The sequence below is a fragment of the Mitosporidium daphniae genome, assembly GCF_000760515.2.
Source record: "Mitosporidium daphniae strain UGP3 chromosome Unknown contig-49, whole genome shotgun sequence".
NCBI lineage: Eukaryota > Fungi > Microsporidia > Mitosporidium > Mitosporidium daphniae.
In genome coordinates, this window is record NW_013546290.1 from 16,988 (window position 1) to 32,205 (window position 15,218).

The 15,218-nt window shown below is 44.1% G+C and overlaps 10 protein-coding genes across 10 annotated transcripts; 5 read left to right on the forward strand and 5 right to left on the reverse strand.

Moving 5' to 3' along the window:
- Positions 1 to 1,126: 1,126 nt before the first annotated feature.
- Positions 1,127 to 2,015, forward strand: DI09_49p120 (uncharacterized protein; the record flags this gene model as incomplete). The annotated part of the gene is made up of 4 exons (XM_013381955.1): positions 1,127 to 1,216; positions 1,252 to 1,536; positions 1,571 to 1,912; positions 1,950 to 2,015. The coding sequence occupies 4 exons, from the start codon at positions 1,127 to 1,129 to the stop codon at positions 2,013 to 2,015; spliced, it is 783 nt and encodes a 260-aa protein (XP_013237409.1).
- A 181-nt stretch (positions 2,016 to 2,196) lies between these two features.
- DI09_49p130 (phosphoglycerate kinase) lies at positions 2,197 to 3,530 on the forward strand (the record flags this gene model as incomplete). Its single annotated transcript, XM_013381956.1, has 3 exons — positions 2,197 to 2,958; positions 2,991 to 3,247; positions 3,278 to 3,530. The coding sequence occupies 3 exons, from the start codon at positions 2,197 to 2,199 to the stop codon at positions 3,528 to 3,530; spliced, it is 1,272 nt and encodes a 423-aa protein (XP_013237410.1).
- A 198-nt stretch (positions 3,531 to 3,728) lies between these two features.
- DI09_49p140 (uncharacterized protein) lies at positions 3,729 to 4,502 on the forward strand (the record flags this gene model as incomplete). The annotated part of the gene is made up of 1 exon (XM_013381957.1): positions 3,729 to 4,502. One exon carries the CDS (start codon positions 3,729 to 3,731, stop codon positions 4,500 to 4,502), a length of 774 nt encoding a protein of 257 aa, XP_013237411.1.
- A 193-nt stretch (positions 4,503 to 4,695) lies between these two features.
- On the reverse strand, positions 4,696 to 5,055 carry DI09_49p150 (uncharacterized protein; the record flags this gene model as incomplete). The annotated part of the gene is made up of 1 exon (XM_013381958.1): positions 4,696 to 5,055. One exon carries the CDS (start codon positions 5,053 to 5,055, stop codon positions 4,696 to 4,698), a length of 360 nt encoding a protein of 119 aa, XP_013237412.1.
- Positions 5,056 to 5,110: 55 nt separating this feature from the next.
- On the reverse strand, positions 5,111 to 6,898 carry DI09_49p160 (uncharacterized protein; the record flags this gene model as incomplete). Its single annotated transcript, XM_013381959.1, has 1 exon — positions 5,111 to 6,898. The coding sequence occupies one exon, from the start codon at positions 6,896 to 6,898 to the stop codon at positions 5,111 to 5,113; it is 1,788 nt and encodes a 595-aa protein (XP_013237413.1).
- Positions 6,899 to 6,955: 57 nt separating this feature from the next.
- DI09_49p170 (uncharacterized protein) lies at positions 6,956 to 9,724 on the forward strand (the record flags this gene model as incomplete). Its single annotated transcript, XM_013381960.1, is given in 2 exon segments — positions 6,956 to 8,093; positions 8,106 to 9,724. The coding sequence occupies 2 exon segments, from the start codon at positions 6,956 to 6,958 to the stop codon at positions 9,722 to 9,724; spliced, it is 2,757 nt and encodes a 918-aa protein (XP_013237414.1).
- Positions 9,725 to 9,749: 25 nt separating this feature from the next.
- DI09_49p180 (uncharacterized protein) lies at positions 9,750 to 11,303 on the reverse strand (the record flags this gene model as incomplete). The annotated part of the gene is made up of 4 exons (XM_013381961.1): positions 9,750 to 10,289; positions 10,317 to 10,857; positions 10,886 to 11,049; positions 11,076 to 11,303. 4 exons carry the CDS (start codon positions 11,301 to 11,303, stop codon positions 9,750 to 9,752), a joined length of 1,473 nt encoding a protein of 490 aa, XP_013237415.1.
- A 1,016-nt stretch (positions 11,304 to 12,319) lies between these two features.
- Positions 12,320 to 12,915, reverse strand: DI09_49p190 (uncharacterized protein; the record flags this gene model as incomplete). The annotated part of the gene is given in 4 exon segments (XM_013381962.1): positions 12,320 to 12,458; positions 12,490 to 12,560; positions 12,588 to 12,700; positions 12,720 to 12,915. 4 exon segments carry the CDS (start codon positions 12,913 to 12,915, stop codon positions 12,320 to 12,322), a joined length of 519 nt encoding a protein of 172 aa, XP_013237416.1.
- Positions 12,916 to 13,151: 236 nt separating this feature from the next.
- DI09_49p200 (uncharacterized protein) lies at positions 13,152 to 14,588 on the forward strand (the record flags this gene model as incomplete). The annotated part of the gene is made up of 7 exons (XM_013381963.1): positions 13,152 to 13,273; positions 13,303 to 13,385; positions 13,414 to 13,659; positions 13,686 to 13,804; positions 13,832 to 14,149; positions 14,175 to 14,446; positions 14,468 to 14,588. 7 exons carry the CDS (start codon positions 13,152 to 13,154, stop codon positions 14,586 to 14,588), a joined length of 1,281 nt encoding a protein of 426 aa, XP_013237417.1.
- A 126-nt stretch (positions 14,589 to 14,714) lies between these two features.
- On the reverse strand, positions 14,715 to 15,080 carry DI09_49p210 (uncharacterized protein; the record flags this gene model as incomplete). Its single annotated transcript, XM_013381964.1, has 2 exons — positions 14,715 to 14,932; positions 15,053 to 15,080. 2 exons carry the CDS (start codon positions 15,078 to 15,080, stop codon positions 14,715 to 14,717), a joined length of 246 nt encoding a protein of 81 aa, XP_013237418.1.
- Positions 15,081 to 15,218: the final 138 nt, after the last annotated feature.

The window sequence follows — 15,218 nt, forward strand, 5'->3', positions numbered from 1 at the left end:
CGTAATCAGCGTCTCAAAATACGGAAATAGCATCAATCAGCTCAACTGTTGGAATAAGATCGTCTCTTTTGTCGATGCTCAATACGAACAATTTTTGGAGCAAGAGGTTTCACCCACCTTTAGAGCGTCGATACATGACAACAGAATACACGCATGCGTGTACTTTCTTTCCGCAGTCAGATCTTCAATAAGCAAGCTGGACTTGATAACAATGAAAAAGCTTTCCGAAAAGCTGCTGGTCATTCCAGTGCTTACGAAGGCTGAAATTCTAACCCAGTCTGAGAAGAACGCTGCAAAAGCGAACATAAAAAAGACCCTCCTTAAGCATGGAATCCAGACGCTGCTTTCCCCGAACATTTTATCTCTTTTTAAAGAAGAAGGCGGCAAAGATGAGTTTTCTCTACGCTCAACAGAAATACTTGTATGATGCCGGGCTTATATCATCTAATCTGCTAGGATTCGCTTCCATTTGCAATTACCAATAATTTGAGCAACGGCACTTGTGGAGTCGAAGCAGGAAAAAGCCGAACCTATCCATGGGGTGTGATCGAGAGTATTTCAAACCTGGCTTTCAATTTTAGTTGAGGATGAGGCTTACTGCGATTTTTCAAAGCTAAGAGCCTTACTGGCGCGAACGCTGCTTTTCAAGATCATGGAAATATCTCGCACCACTTTTTATGAAAACTATCGAATGAATCGACTTATTAATGGGCTGCTTTCTGGAGAAAAAAGCGGCCATCCTTTCATGTGAGCGAGTATTTCTTATTTGCATAGCTATATTGGCAAGGACATTGATATCGAGAAATGCTATTTGCAAGCAGAGGAGATGCTAAAGAGGCGATACTCCTCTTCACAGGCAAAAGTCGACGATTCGGAGTTTGATAAGAAACGAGAGATGGTAGTTTTTTCGTCTAACTTTAGCATGCCAAAAAGGTGGCTGAAATCCAGGAAAGAATATCTGCAATGGAGCAGCAGATCTTGCAGGCAAGGGAAAGTCTGACCGCATCGAATACAAAAATTGCCTCTTTTTCCATGGATGAATTGAAGGCCATCAACATCATTTGAAATTCAAATAAACAATTTAAGTTCTGTGATTTTTTAGCAATACTTGGTGCACCTGTGTCCGATGGCAATCCGTCGCCTGTTTTCAACATCCATTGCATCAGCGGGCACGCCTAGCGTGCCTAAATTCAAAAAATTCGCCATTTACAGATGGGTGTATTTTGACTAGTGCTTAGCTAACTATGTTAGAATCCAGAGACCCCCGACGTTAAGCCGAGAATGCAGGAGTATCAAGTGGATCTTGGTAAGTGCGGCCCCATGGTTCTTGATGCGCTAATTGCAATCAAGGATCAACAGGACCAAACATTGACCTTCAGAAGGTCTTGTCGAGAAGGCATTTGTGGGTCTTGCGCAATGAACATCGACGGTAGCAACACGCTTGCTTGTATTTGTAAAATCAACACTGACGATTTGGGAAAGGACATGAAGATATATCCACTTCCACACATGCATGTGATTAAAGACCTGGTTCCGGTAAGCGTTGTTTAGTATGTAAACATTGAGCTAGGATTTGAGCCATTTTTACAAGCAGTATCAGATGATTGAGCCCTTTTTGAAGAAAAAAACGCCACCCACTCTGGATACCAAGGAAAACCTTCAATCCATCGAGGAGAGAAAAAAACTTGATGGCCTGTACGAGTGCATCCTTTGTGCGTGTTGCTCCACGTCTTGCCCCAGTTACTGGTGGAATTCTGACAAGTATCTGGGGCCGGCAGTCCTCATGCAAGCATATCGCTGGATGATCGATTCCAGAGACGATTTTGCAAGGGAAAGAAGAGCCGCTTTACAGGACCCTTTCTCGGTGTTTAGATGCCATACAATTATGAACTGTGCAAAATCCTGCCCCAAGGTTTGTATTTATTGCTGTTGATGACAATTTAAACTAGGGCTTGAACCCTGGAAAAGCTATTGCCCTATTGAAGAAAGACATGTTTTCAGACTCAATAAATTAGATTGGTTGTGTGATTACTGGTAACGTATAGTTTGGTATCCCGATTAATTCGACGGCAAACCATCCGCTCAATTTGAAAAAGACTCGAAATTAAAATTGGCCCGCCAAGGCACCACAATTACGCCCCACTAGTGGTGTAAAATGTTAAATTTAAATTCACGCTACCCTTCCTTTTTTATTTAATGTCTTCTACCACACTTAACAAATTATCAATTGAAAACGTCGATTTCCAAAACAAACGTGTTCTGATGCGCGTGGACTTTAACGTTCCCCTGGATTCAAATCTGAACATCACCAACGACCAAAGAATCAAAGCTGCCCTTCCAAGTATCAACTATATATTGGAGCACGGTGCTAAAGCGCTCATTCTGATGAGCCATCTTGGACGCCCAGACGGCCAAGTGGTGGCTAAGCATTCCTTGAAGCCTGTCGGTGAGCGTCTTGGCCAGCTTTTGGGACGCCCAGTCAGCTTTCTTAATGATTGCATTGGTGCTGATGTCGAAGCTGCTTGTTCCTCAGCCTCTAATGGTCAGGTTATCTTGTTGGAAAACTTGAGATTTCATCTTGCAGAGGAGGGAAAAGTTTCCAAGAAAGATGGCACTAAGCTCGTTGCAACGCCAGAGCAGATTGAAGCCTTCCGCACATCGCTTTCCAAGCTCGGCGATGTCTATATTAATGATGCCTTCGGAACTGCACATCGCCCCCATAGTTCGATGGTCGGCGTAGATATGGATGTTAGGGCATCTGGATTTCTTATGAGCAAAGAACTCCGCCTCTTTGCCCAAGCCTTGGAAAATCCCGCGCATCCTTTTCTTTCTATCTTAGGAGGTGCCAAGGTTTCAGACAAGATCCTTCTGATTGAAAGCCTACTCGACAAGGTCGACGAAATGATCATTGGCGGAGGCATGGCATACACCTTCAAAAAAATTGTGGATGGAATGCAGGTTGGTCACTTGGGCTTAATTATAACCCTTAGATTGGCAATTCTCTGTTCGATTCCCATGGAGCAACTATTGTTCGCTCTTTAGTTGAAAAAGCCGCCGCAAAAAATGTTAAGCTCCATTTTCCAATTGATTTTGTGATTGGAGACAAATTTTCGGCCGATTCAAATATCCGTATTGTCACCGAGGAGGAGGGAATTCCAGATGGCTGGGAAGGCTTTGATATTGGCCCAAAGTCGCGCGAGCTCTTTTCTGAAGTCATCCTTCGTTCCAGATGCGTCCTTTGGAATGGGTAATTCCCAAGCCTTACTAATTAATTTAGCCCATTGGGTGTGTTTGAATTGGAGCCATTCGCTAATGGAACCAAAGCAGCATTGAAAGCTGTTGTTGAGGCCACAGAAAAATATGGATGCATTTCTATCGCCGGCGGGGGTGATACAGCGACGGCTGTTGAAAAGTGGGGATGTTCTGAAAGTTTGAGCCACGTCAGCACTGGAGGAGGAGCCAGCTTGGAGCTTCTTGAGGGTAAAGTTTTACCAGGTGTTGCAGCTCTTTCATCCCCATTATCGGGTTAATAAACGGAATTTATTTCAGAATGTTCCCGGCATTTGGGCCGTGTGCAAGTAGTTTTTGCCAACCTTATGATAATGACACCCCAAGCCTTTTATTGCAAAGGGCCAAATAAGAAAAACCAGCATTTAATTTTGTGGCGATACAAACTGGAGTTTCATTTGGCCAACCGCAGATTGAGTTTGCAATTTTTTTTTAATTTAATGGCTTTGAAAAGAAGAACAAGCTGCTCCAGGGGTGCTCTTAGGGCCAAATGTGTGTGGCATGTCGAACCGATTGAAAAGGTAAAGCCACTGACGTACACTACTGATGACTACAACAAGCATCTTTGCACTGTTCTTCATCCAGAGCTGGCCAAGTATTACAAAAATCGATTTTCGCTGTTTTCTCTCTATAATTCGGGCGTTGTTCTTGACAAGGAGGGGTGGTATTCGGTAACTCCAGAGGAAATTGCCATTCAGCAGGCATCTCGCGTGATGGAGTCAGACATTGTCGTTGACCTTTGTTGTGGGTGCGGAGGTAACTCGATCCAATTTGCTCAGCGGGCCCTGGTCACTTTTTCTGTTGACATTGACGCTACTCGTCTTTGTTTGGCTCGATATAATGCCAATATTTATGGAGTTGCAGGCAAAATCCAATTTATCCAATCAGGCTGGCTTGACCTGATCCAAGCCGGTCCTACTCGCCGACACTGGGCTGACGTGGTGTTCATGAGCCCGCCATGGGGAGGCATTTCTTACATGGAGGCCACGGAGTTTGACATCCATGGCCTATTTGATGGCATTACGCTTGTATCGATACTGACGAGCCTTTCGCAGGTTGCACCTAAAGTAATTATTTTTCTTCCTCGAAATTCGAATCGATCCTGTGTGGTCGAAGCAGCAAGAGCTTCCGGCGCAATCGATCTCGAAATAGAGGTAAATAGGATCGGAAAGTTCGAAAAGGGAATAACGATTTACTTGAACTATGCCATCTAAATGACCATTTTATTGGCTCCATCTGGATCGGCGGCATCGTTTGACGGCGGTTCCTGCTCATTTCCAATGGCAGCGGTGATGGGGCTGCCGTTGATTTCCTTATCCGAAAGCAGGGAAATCATTTTCTTGGCATGGTCCATTGAGCGAACCTTAATGTGGCAAATGCCCTCTGAACGACCGCTTTTATCATAAATTATTGAAATCTGGCCCAAGGGCGGGCAGTCCTGGAGCGATTCCAAAAATTTCTAGCGGTAAATAAAATTGGGCTCACTTTGACATCGTCTTTGGTGACTTCCCAATGCAAATTGGATATTTTAATTAAATATCCCCAATTGGTTGCGTGTCTTTTCTCTGGCCCTCGATGATGGCGATCCCTGCGATGTTGATGGTCCCGCTTTTTACGAGAAAACATGTCATGCTCCCATTTCCTGCTCTTTTCGGCGCGAGGAACGGTAGAGGAGCCCTTTTGAGGGCGACCGGATTTAATGATATCGTCAAGTGCCAAATCAAGCTTGACATTGCCATTGGGATGGTTGGGGTTGCCGGTGCTCATTGAACCAAGCCAGGCAGCAATTGGAATTTTAAATTTTATTTGTACAAAATTAACGTTAATATAGACTTAGGAGGGTTGTGCAGATACGTACCCTATCAAAAGCATCCTCTGCAGGCTCGCCCGCAAAGGATGGGACAAAACAGAGCATCGAAATTGTCTCCAAGTGTGTACATAGAATGGGCCTGATATGTGCAGCGAATCTCTTAAAAAGCTCAAGTATTCTCAAAAGCTGACGAGACAGCTCAAGTTGAACATCTGGCACTTCAATGGGGATAAGGTTGTCTTTCTTGACGCGAACATCGGCCAGCTGGATATTCTGAATTTGGGAATGCAACGAGCAGAAATGGCGGGCCAGATCGTCGGATGAAGGAAACTCCTGATCACAATCCCCCCATTTGCATCTATTTCCACCGGCGTGGGTAGAAAAGAAATGGTCATCGATTCCGAAAAGAGAACTATAGGTACAGTTATGCCATTGGCAAAAAATCGGCTTCAGGTTTTGAATGCAGTTGGGAAACACTTGGCGTATTAGAGGAATTAGGTCGGTAATGGAGAGGGCCGGCTCATTATTGTGCGGCAGCCAGGACAGATACTGGGAATATACGGATTTTAGCGAAATCGTAGCCTCTTTTTCGGTGGCATTGACTGCTTTATGTGATTCATATGAAAGCGATAGGTATTTCAATGCCAGTTGAGATTGCGAAAGCTGAATCGAGCCCGATTGCGACGGCACCGTGTGAGAGCACTGCGACGCTTTGACACATGGCACCACTGCGCACAAATACAAGTGCAATGTGGTATCAAATAAATGGCTTAAAAGAGCTTCTGAAAAGCCAGCTTCGTTTGCAGAATTTTCTAATAACATCTGGATGAAAAACAGAGCCGTGATCCTTTCAATGGGGTTCTTGCTCGACGAGATAGCAATGTAAGAGGACCGCTCAAGCATCGATGCAATCTGCTGCTTGGAAAGCATGTTGCTTTTGATAAAATCGGGTTTGAAGCATCTTACCGCATATACCCAGGCTAGTTCTGACGAGTTCAAGATAATTGACGTCAGGCAGCTGATAAATGGCAAAGAGCTGTAAACTTTGGTACAAGACACCAGCTCCAACACAATTAGCGAAAGAGAGGCAAGTGGCTGAGGCGACAATCCAAGGGCTTCCCAGCATTGCAGTAATGGCCTAGAATCTTTCTCTACCAATGATGACACCAGCACGATGGACCGGTTTGCAAAGGATGACAAATAGGACACGTGCCCAGATCTCGCCAGATTGAGAAAGATAACCAAGATTTGGGTATATCTCAGCAAGGCCCACGAGCAAAAGCCTCTGATGGACGGTTCGGCCCGCATTGCAAAATAATACGAAGATGGCGTGGAAAGCTCGCATATCAAGTCTTTCAAACCAGAAACAGCGGATTCCGGATTTTCAAGCAATACCCCGATCATCTTGAAAAAGGGAAACGCGTGATACGATATTCGAGAAACCAGCTCATCGGAAGGAAACGTCTGCTCGGACAGCAGCTTTTGGTACTCCTCCAGGATGAGCGTGTTTTTAAATTGCGCAGATTGGATTGCAGATGTTGAAAGATTGCGCTTTTTTAGGTCGGATGGCTCAAATTTTTTTAGGTCTCCCAAAACAGATGTAATTAAAGATATCCTTCCTAGCGCCCAATTAATTTCGGTTGAAATGCCGCACTCAAGTGCACGTTTGAGCATGGCGCAGTTTGATTTGAAGAGGGCTAGCGGGCATTTTCGCAAAATTGTCTTCAAAGACGGGATCGATTTGGGGTTGGCCTTTCTAAATTCAACATCACCCTCCTGTGCAGCATTACAGACGAGCATGTGAAATTCTTGGGTTGCACTGAATTTGATTAAATTTTAATCCTTTAAATTTTAATTATGGATTTTAGAGCCTTTATTCGTACCTCCCTATATCCGTTCAGGGGCGCCATATCGTCATTGTTTTTCTACCCGGGGGCAAAATCACACTCCAATCACAAATACAAATGCATTCGCAGCCATTCTTTTCTTAGATCATCTCCTGTTGAATGTCCAATAAAATTTGCCTATTTCATCCCCGATTCTCAAACCTCGTCCTCGAAAGGGTCCTATGACGGTTCCTCATCATCCAAAGACGCCTTTCCGTTGAACGATAGAGATTGTGCACCAAGTGGGACCGTCTCCTCTTCAGAGAGCTCTAAATTATCATTTATCTATGGATCTAGTAGCTGGCCACATCACCATCCAGAAAAGGGCTTAGTTAAGCCGACCGAGCAATGCAATTCCTACGGGTCCGGAGATGATGCTTTCTTGGCAACAAGGAGCCTTTTGGCAGTTGCCGATGGCGTTGGGGGCTGGGCCGCCGTGCCGGGAGCAAATGCAGCCGCATACGCGCGGTCACTTTTGCATGCACTGTACCAATTTCTGATAAAAACGGACCTTTCCGCCATACCTTCAGCCGGCCCGGCCCAGCTTCTTTACGAGTCTGTTGACAAAGCCTGTTTGCAGGTTCGTCACATCCTCGGCTCTTCTACGCTGTCTTTTGCTCTTTTACTTCGAGAAGATCTTTTGTGTCTGTTCAATCTTGGAGATTCAGGTATCATTCTGATGCGAGAAGGAAAGTGTTTGTTCCGCTCGTCTCCCCAGTGTTACCAGTATAACACTCCATACCAACTCGGACCTAAAAGCAAAACTCGGCCTTCAGATGGCATTGTAAAATTGATTGCGCCAAAGCCGGGCGATATCGTTCTGCTGGCAACAGATGGGCTATTCGACAACATGGAAGAAGCAGAAATCGTCAACAGGCTTTCCCTGCTCTCCACGGACATATCCAGCGGGGCAATCCAAAAGAGCCAAATTGGGTCTTCCCTGGCCGCCTCAAGTGCTCAGCTGCTATCCAAAGCGAGAATGTCGTTTTTAACATCTCCAGGCTTGAAAAACAGGCCTGCCGTATCAACCCGGAGATTCCAATCAGGCAAGCCGGACGATATCATCATCTTGATTGGATTGATTGCCGATCAGTCCTTCACTGCCTCCTGTACATAAATAGTAAATTTAAAATTTCAAAATATTGGTGCGCATCCTACATTAGGACTTGTCGCGGCGAAGCCGATCGAGCGGCTCGTGATCGGGTCTCAAGGCAACCCTGGGAACGCTGGCGTGTTTGAACGGCCCAAAAAGGTCCAACATCACAGGGCTGCTCTGTTGGAAATCAAGTCAAACAATAACACCTATCCTATTGGTGCAATTGCAACTGACTTAGTAAGCCTTTTTTTTTGGAAATTCCATTTGTATCACCTCGCCTCGCGCCGCCCATATATTCCTTCTTATTCGACAATCCTCTCTTCAATGTTTCTGCAGACAGCAACGGCGAGAGATGAGCTTGAGTTCAGCCTGCTGGACACCCTTGCAGAGGTGACACTTGAAAGCATTACAACCGGACATGGTCCATCACATAGAACCGGAAACATTGGTCAAGAAAGCCTCTTTGCGCCCAATTTTGCTCATACCAAGGGCGAAAGGTTTGTTAACGTATCTGAACTTATTGGCTTAAGAATACCCGGTCTCATCTTGCCCTCTCCCGTTATTTTTTCTCAAAAGCGAGAAAATCTGGATTCTCAACTTACCTTGCCGGCCCGCGAGAAAATACCGCCTATGCAGCGAAACCGAAAACCATCTCCTTTGCGAACGATTCTTCCGAAATATTCGCCAAACACCGATCCTTCCGAACTCTATATTGCATCATCCAGGTCCAGCTCGATAGGGCCTCAAAGTACAACTGCTCTGTGGTTATTAAATGGCCCGTCGCCACAAACACACGCAGCACCGAGCCAGCCAAAAAGGAAGGGGTCTTTATGCATCACTCCTACGCATTCGAATACAACTATCGCGACGTCGCCATTATCATCGAGCCAGCCAGAAGAACCCACGCCTTTTTCTTGTATACAAACATTTCATAGCTCGTTATCAACGGCCCTAACGGTCCCATCAAGGGCATTGCCCGAAATTCTGGCGTCAACAGCCACTCCAAACACCAGCTTGCAGCGTTCAAATGTATTCCCACCGAAATCGACTGCCCCATCTGTTGGTAGCAACACAAAACTTCAAACCGCATCATTCCCTCTTATTCCGACTACAAAATCAAATACGATCAAAAAAAATACGGGATTCAAAAGAGGTAGGCTGGATGTGGTGTCCTATTCAGCCGGCGAGTTGTTTGACCCAAACGGAGCCTCAAAAGCAGCACCCTCGCACTGGTCCGATACAAAAGTTACGAGGAAAAACAAGTTTTATTTGAAAGACCTGTTTGAGCGACTGAGGGTGTCGCTTTCGTTGCCCTGCTCGCACAGGTATAAGAAATGTGATATACTCTCCAAAGCCATAGATAAGATTGAAAATTTGAAAGAAAAAAAGAAAAAGTTCATCAGATCAATCAAGACATTTTCCAAAAGCCTCTTCAAAGGCAAGGGCTCCTCAAAATCTAAAGGGCCATCTGAAAATCCAGCAGAACATCCGGCTTCTTCCGCTCCACAGGAAAATCTTTCAACCTCAAAGGCCCCTGGAAGCCCCAAATCGCCCACAACCTCTGGCGATTGTGTCGACAAAAAGAAGGGCATGGACACAAGCAGCACCGAGGACATACGCTTTTCATTTGAGCACTTTATATAGTATTTTATTAAGAATAAATTATCGGTCATCGAGATCTTTTAAACCGGTCAAGAATGGGCATTCCGTGGATCGATGAAGATGCCTGTGCATTCAAGGCCTCTTGCTGTTCAATCTTCTCCTTTATAAGCTGCTTTTTGGCATCAAGGACATTTTTCTGTTTGTTGAGATACTTGTTTACTCCCCTCTTTTTTCTAAACTCCCTCTTAGTGGCAAGCTGTTCTTCCGTAAGATCCCGATCGGCCGGGTTAATGCTAATGGTGCGATCTTTTCTAAGTTGGCCAATGGACTCCGTGTTGAGAGAGATCATATCAGGCTGGAGTTTCTCTAAAAGTTGCTTGATTTCTCCCTCTTGACGTTGCCGTTTATTTTCGAACGGATTTATCTCCATGCTATCAAAGTAGGCCTCTCCGGCTCCCGGGACCAATATACTATCAATGCCACTTGAATGGGACACACAAAGGACATCGTCGAATGGGCAAAATGTTGCCTTATGGACAGGAGATCCTTTAACGACATGCTTCATATATGGCTTGGATTGCTTTTCTTTCCAGCTATCCTTCCATATCTAGGAATGTTAAAAAACATCAATTACCAGGACCGAGGATCCAAACGTTGCCGTAAGCAGCCCTGTCTGTGAGATTCCAAGACTTGTTGGGGAGAGCGGAGTTTTATATTCCTCAAGCAGCTTGTATGTTCTCAAATCCCATAGCTTAACCGTGGTATCTGCAGATGATGTAGCCATCACGGTTCCTCCTTGGTTGATGGCAATCGATGAGATCGGACCTTTCCCGCAAAGCATCTTGACAAGCGGTCCATTTGTAGATGGACACCAAAAGGTTACCGTTCCAGAAGCATGTCCAAGGTGCATAATTGCGCTACTTGGATTTTGTGTTAGCGCTTGAATGGGTCCTAATTTGGTAGGCCATTCTGCAGCTATTTTCCCGGTCGAAATGTCTTGATATCTGATAATTCCTGACCGGCTTCCGGAAACAAGAAGTAAATGATAAGGCAAAAAATCAAGACACGTAGCATCGGTGTGTTCCTTCAGAGAATGAACTTCAACTCCACTCGAATTGTAAAGAAAAACCTGCTTCTTTTGTGCAGCAGCAAGCAAATTCTCATTATGAAGCCATCTGGGGTTAATGTTAAACACAAGCATACTTTATATCGTAAATCGGCTCTTCAACATTGATCTCACATACCAGTTTTCCCTGCTTCCAATCAAAAGCTGCAATGTGTCCGGTCGACCCTCCTATGGCCAAATAACGGCCATTTCTAGTATAACTGGTAGAATAGGGGCCATCATTTAGGGCTAAATTAAATGCCTATGCTTAGAAGCAAAATTGGATACCTTATAAGATGCTGAGATGGGAACTTCTTGCTTAATCTCGTGTTGCGTAACTTTAATACTATCCTCAAAGGGTCCTTCTACTTGGATAAATCCAGCACGCGGTGGCTGAAGATATTCTTGAAGCTTTTTCTTGAGAAAAGTGGCCTCCGATAGCTGCTGCTGTGACCTTTTGAGGATACTCTTGACCTTTTTGTCTTTGACTTGGCGAATTTCCTTTGAAGAAAGCATTGAAATAAAAATAAATCCTCAAAGTTTAAATTTTAATGACAAATAGCATCCCATTTGAACCTCCGAATTCCGTCCACTTTTCAATTCAATTTGACTTTTCCAGATTACATTACATATACAGGGGGTCCGTTGTAGACATCCCTACTCTTTCGGTATATCTTTAAAAATTGACATTTAGCTTAGACAAATATCTCGCCGTGTTCTGTGGATTGATTTATTTGGTGATATTTTACTTCACATCCAAAAAAATTGCTATAAGGGAAAAGAATTTCTCCTTTCTCAGTGCGATGTTGAGGAAAACCATTTCTCTACAATCCGGGAGATCCATTTTAAACCTCAAAACCCATTGAAGCTCTGGGCTTTGACGGTCAACAGCAAAAGAGAGGATCGCCTGCTACTTGTCCCTTGGTAATATAACATGCTGTTGATAACCCCGTCTGATAGGCATCTAGAGACTTCCATTACATTTGGCATGCTTCAGATGAGCTCAATACTTCTTTACGTGGTCAACACCAAATCAATGGACTCATTGCCCCCATCACTGACCGGGCAGTATATAAGTGCTTGTGAAGTTTATGGAAGAAATGTAAAATACAATCGTCTCAAACAGGTATGGCGCCATCGATTCCATATCGATTTAGTCTATTTTTCTTTTGACGGGAAATACAAAACCATTGGATTGCCTATCCTCAGATGAAGTGGATAGCATATTGTACGACGAGGAGCTTTCTTTATTGAAACTAAACTCCCGTTCTATAAAAGCGATCCCAATCAGAATATACACCGAAAATGACAGTCTGTTCCATTGCCATCAAACATTTGCTGCTGCTTCATCGTGTGAAATCGAAAATAGCACAGAAATTAGATGCGACTTAAACGATGATCATTTCGAAAAGATTTCTCGGTTTATTAGAAGGCTTAAGGACATTGACTCCTTTGAACTATTGGGATTACTTGAAAAAGAAAGTGTTGAAGGGCTTTTCCTGACGTTTTTAGTGCAAGCTAATGGGGCGTTTTTAATAAACTAAGCTAAATATCACTGCCGATTGATACCTGACGGGCAATCCGATTACTCTAACCCGACGAATTCTAGAGTCCTTCCCCTCCATGTAGTTTGAGTTGATTTGTATTGAAAGGACATGGGCAATAATGGGGCTAGCCAGTAAGAGAAATAAGAATGTCAAACCCTTCGGAATCGTCCTCCAGAGGAATTATCATTTCTCCATTGGGATTGTCTAGCTCAATCAAATGGAGCTCCTGGCAATAAAAACTTCAAGCGCATACCTGCTGTTCATGACGCAGTAGACCTGCACGGATGCTGAGCTCAAAGGGCGTGTAGCTTTCATCTGCGGACATATCGGCATATATTTCAAGTCGCTTAGCTGGAAAGAAAGCTACTAGCTACCTTTAGCATACAAAGTTCCGGCAGGATTATCGTGATTTGGTGGGGTAGTGTTCCATCGGATCTAATATGAAAGGGGATCGTGAAATACTGCCAGAATGTATCTATCGATTGGTCTTGGAGAAAGGCAACTTCATGGCCCAATTTATTGGACGATGAGAGCCACACGCATTGGGGGCCAATTTCAATAAATTGCGGTGGTAGCTCCATTTTTAAAAATTCTGCGCACCATGACTTTGGCAAGAAGTCGGATTCGCTTTCCCATTCGATGGTTGTCACCCTTTAAAAGACTATTTTCATCGGCATCGGCATCGGCATCGGCATCGTCGTTTTCCTCTTCATCCTCGCCGCTCAACATACTCCCAACAAATGGAGAGATTTTGCCATGCACTCACCCTCATCTTTTAAATAGAAATGAAGGTTTCATTTGATCCTTATAAGTAGTGATGCCGGGAATCGATTTGGACATCTTCTCCAGCCGTAGGAGACTGCTCGCAAAAGCTCTTCCAGAGAAAAGCTTGATTTTGATTGTTGGAAATAGACTACGGTTTGCAACTGGGCCTGTATTGTAAATATCTTCGCATCCTCCCTTGATAGCTATCCGTTTCAGCAAAGCACGAACATGCTTTATCTTTGTGGCTTTGATGAGCCTGAAAGTGCGCTTCTCATATCAGAAACAGGTATCCCAATATTTCTGATCCCATTTAGGGAGATCGATCCTCTTTTGCGCCAAAGAGGAGGAAGCAAACGTCCAATTTCATGGGACAAATATTGGACCCTCCAGAGCCACGCTGTTTTTTGGCGTCGATGATGCCAAATATGCGTCTGAGCTTCCCGGATTTTTAACCGATTTTATTTCATCACATTCGATTAAGCGAATCTTTCATTCTGGCGTGAGTGCGGATTTTTCCTCCTCATCTGCATCTTTTGCATCGTCCATTTTTCCAGCCATACGTAATTTGCAACGACAGTAAATTTAGATGGAACGCCTCTCCTACCGATTGACGACATCATAGAGGGCCACCGCTCTGTTAAAAGCTCCAAGGAAATCGACCTAATTAGAAAGGCTTCCAATGCAATTTCCTTTGGCTTTAACGATGTAAGTCACATATTTGGGGTTTCCTAGGCGCTTAAAGCATGCCATGCTGGCCTTTCAGAGCATGCTTTAGCATCCATAATATCCCATGGGGCAATTGTGAAAGGAAATGCCACCAGCCTCTCTTATGAACCTGTTGTTGCGGGATCCGAAAATGCACTTGTCTTGCACTACACGAAAAATCGAGCACTTTTACGGCAGGGTTCTCTTGTGCTAATTGATGCTGGGGCTTTATATTTTCACTATCGTTCAGATGTTTCCAGGACCTTCCCGGTGTCTGGAAGATTTTCAGACCCTCAAAAGGAACTGTATACGGTTGTCCTCAATACTTTAAAGTATTGCACACAGGTAGCTTCCGTTTGCATAACAGTAGATGTGCAGTGAGAAATTGGGATACTCTATTTCCGACATATATACGGCATCGGTGTATCTTCTGCATGAGGGGCTTAACAAGCTTGGATTTTCGGTTTCAATGCGCGATTTGACAAGGAATCTTTACTTTCACAACATTGGCCACCATATTGGCCTCGATTTACATGATGTGCCATCTTATTCTCAGGATAAAAAACTTGTAGCCGGCAATGTCATTACAATTGAGCCGGGCTTGTACATTCCCAGAAGCGCAAAATACCCATCAAAGTGCCGGTTATCCATTTAACGACATAGGTACCACGGGCTTGGAATAAGGCTAGAAAACAACATTGCCGTTGGGTGGAGCACATTTGAGAATCTCACGGAGAGCATTCCAGTTGAAATTGAGGACATTGAAGGGAAAATGTCAAAGTGACGCCATACACAGATTTTTCAAGATCTCAAAGCGACGCCACACGCCAATCTTGCAACTTGTTACCCTACGGCCGGGTGTGCAATTCTTCATAAATAGCAAATTTTATTGTCCAATTTAATTAATGTATTAATTTATGTCAGAGCTTATCCTGCTCATCGCTCTGCTTTTAAACGCACGTGGTTCGCTACAAAGAGATGACGGCCTTCCAATCGACGCATATGCATGCGTGGAGGACAACAATCCACGCATTCTTTTTTTAAAGTCAAACGACGCAATCATGGTTGCGACGGACGAACAATGTATCCCAACCAACATATTTTCTTCCATTTCGTCGATTTCTTCCGCTTTCCATTCAAATATGGCAGTAAATTACACCTTTTTTAGGGATTTTTTGTTGATTCCACTAAAGTTCCACGACTACCTATTTTGGAGAGTCTATCGGTCCGGGATATTTGCCTTTTTACAAAAATTTTCTTCCTGTGCCATTGTCATTGTATTTATCCTGGTGCTGCTGCCGATTCTTTATGCAAAATATAAAAGCGAGTATGAAAAGAATGCCATTTCTGAGCCCTCAGATCCACACGCAAAATATTCTTTTACCAGGATCTTCAAACCGCTTTTGGGTCCACT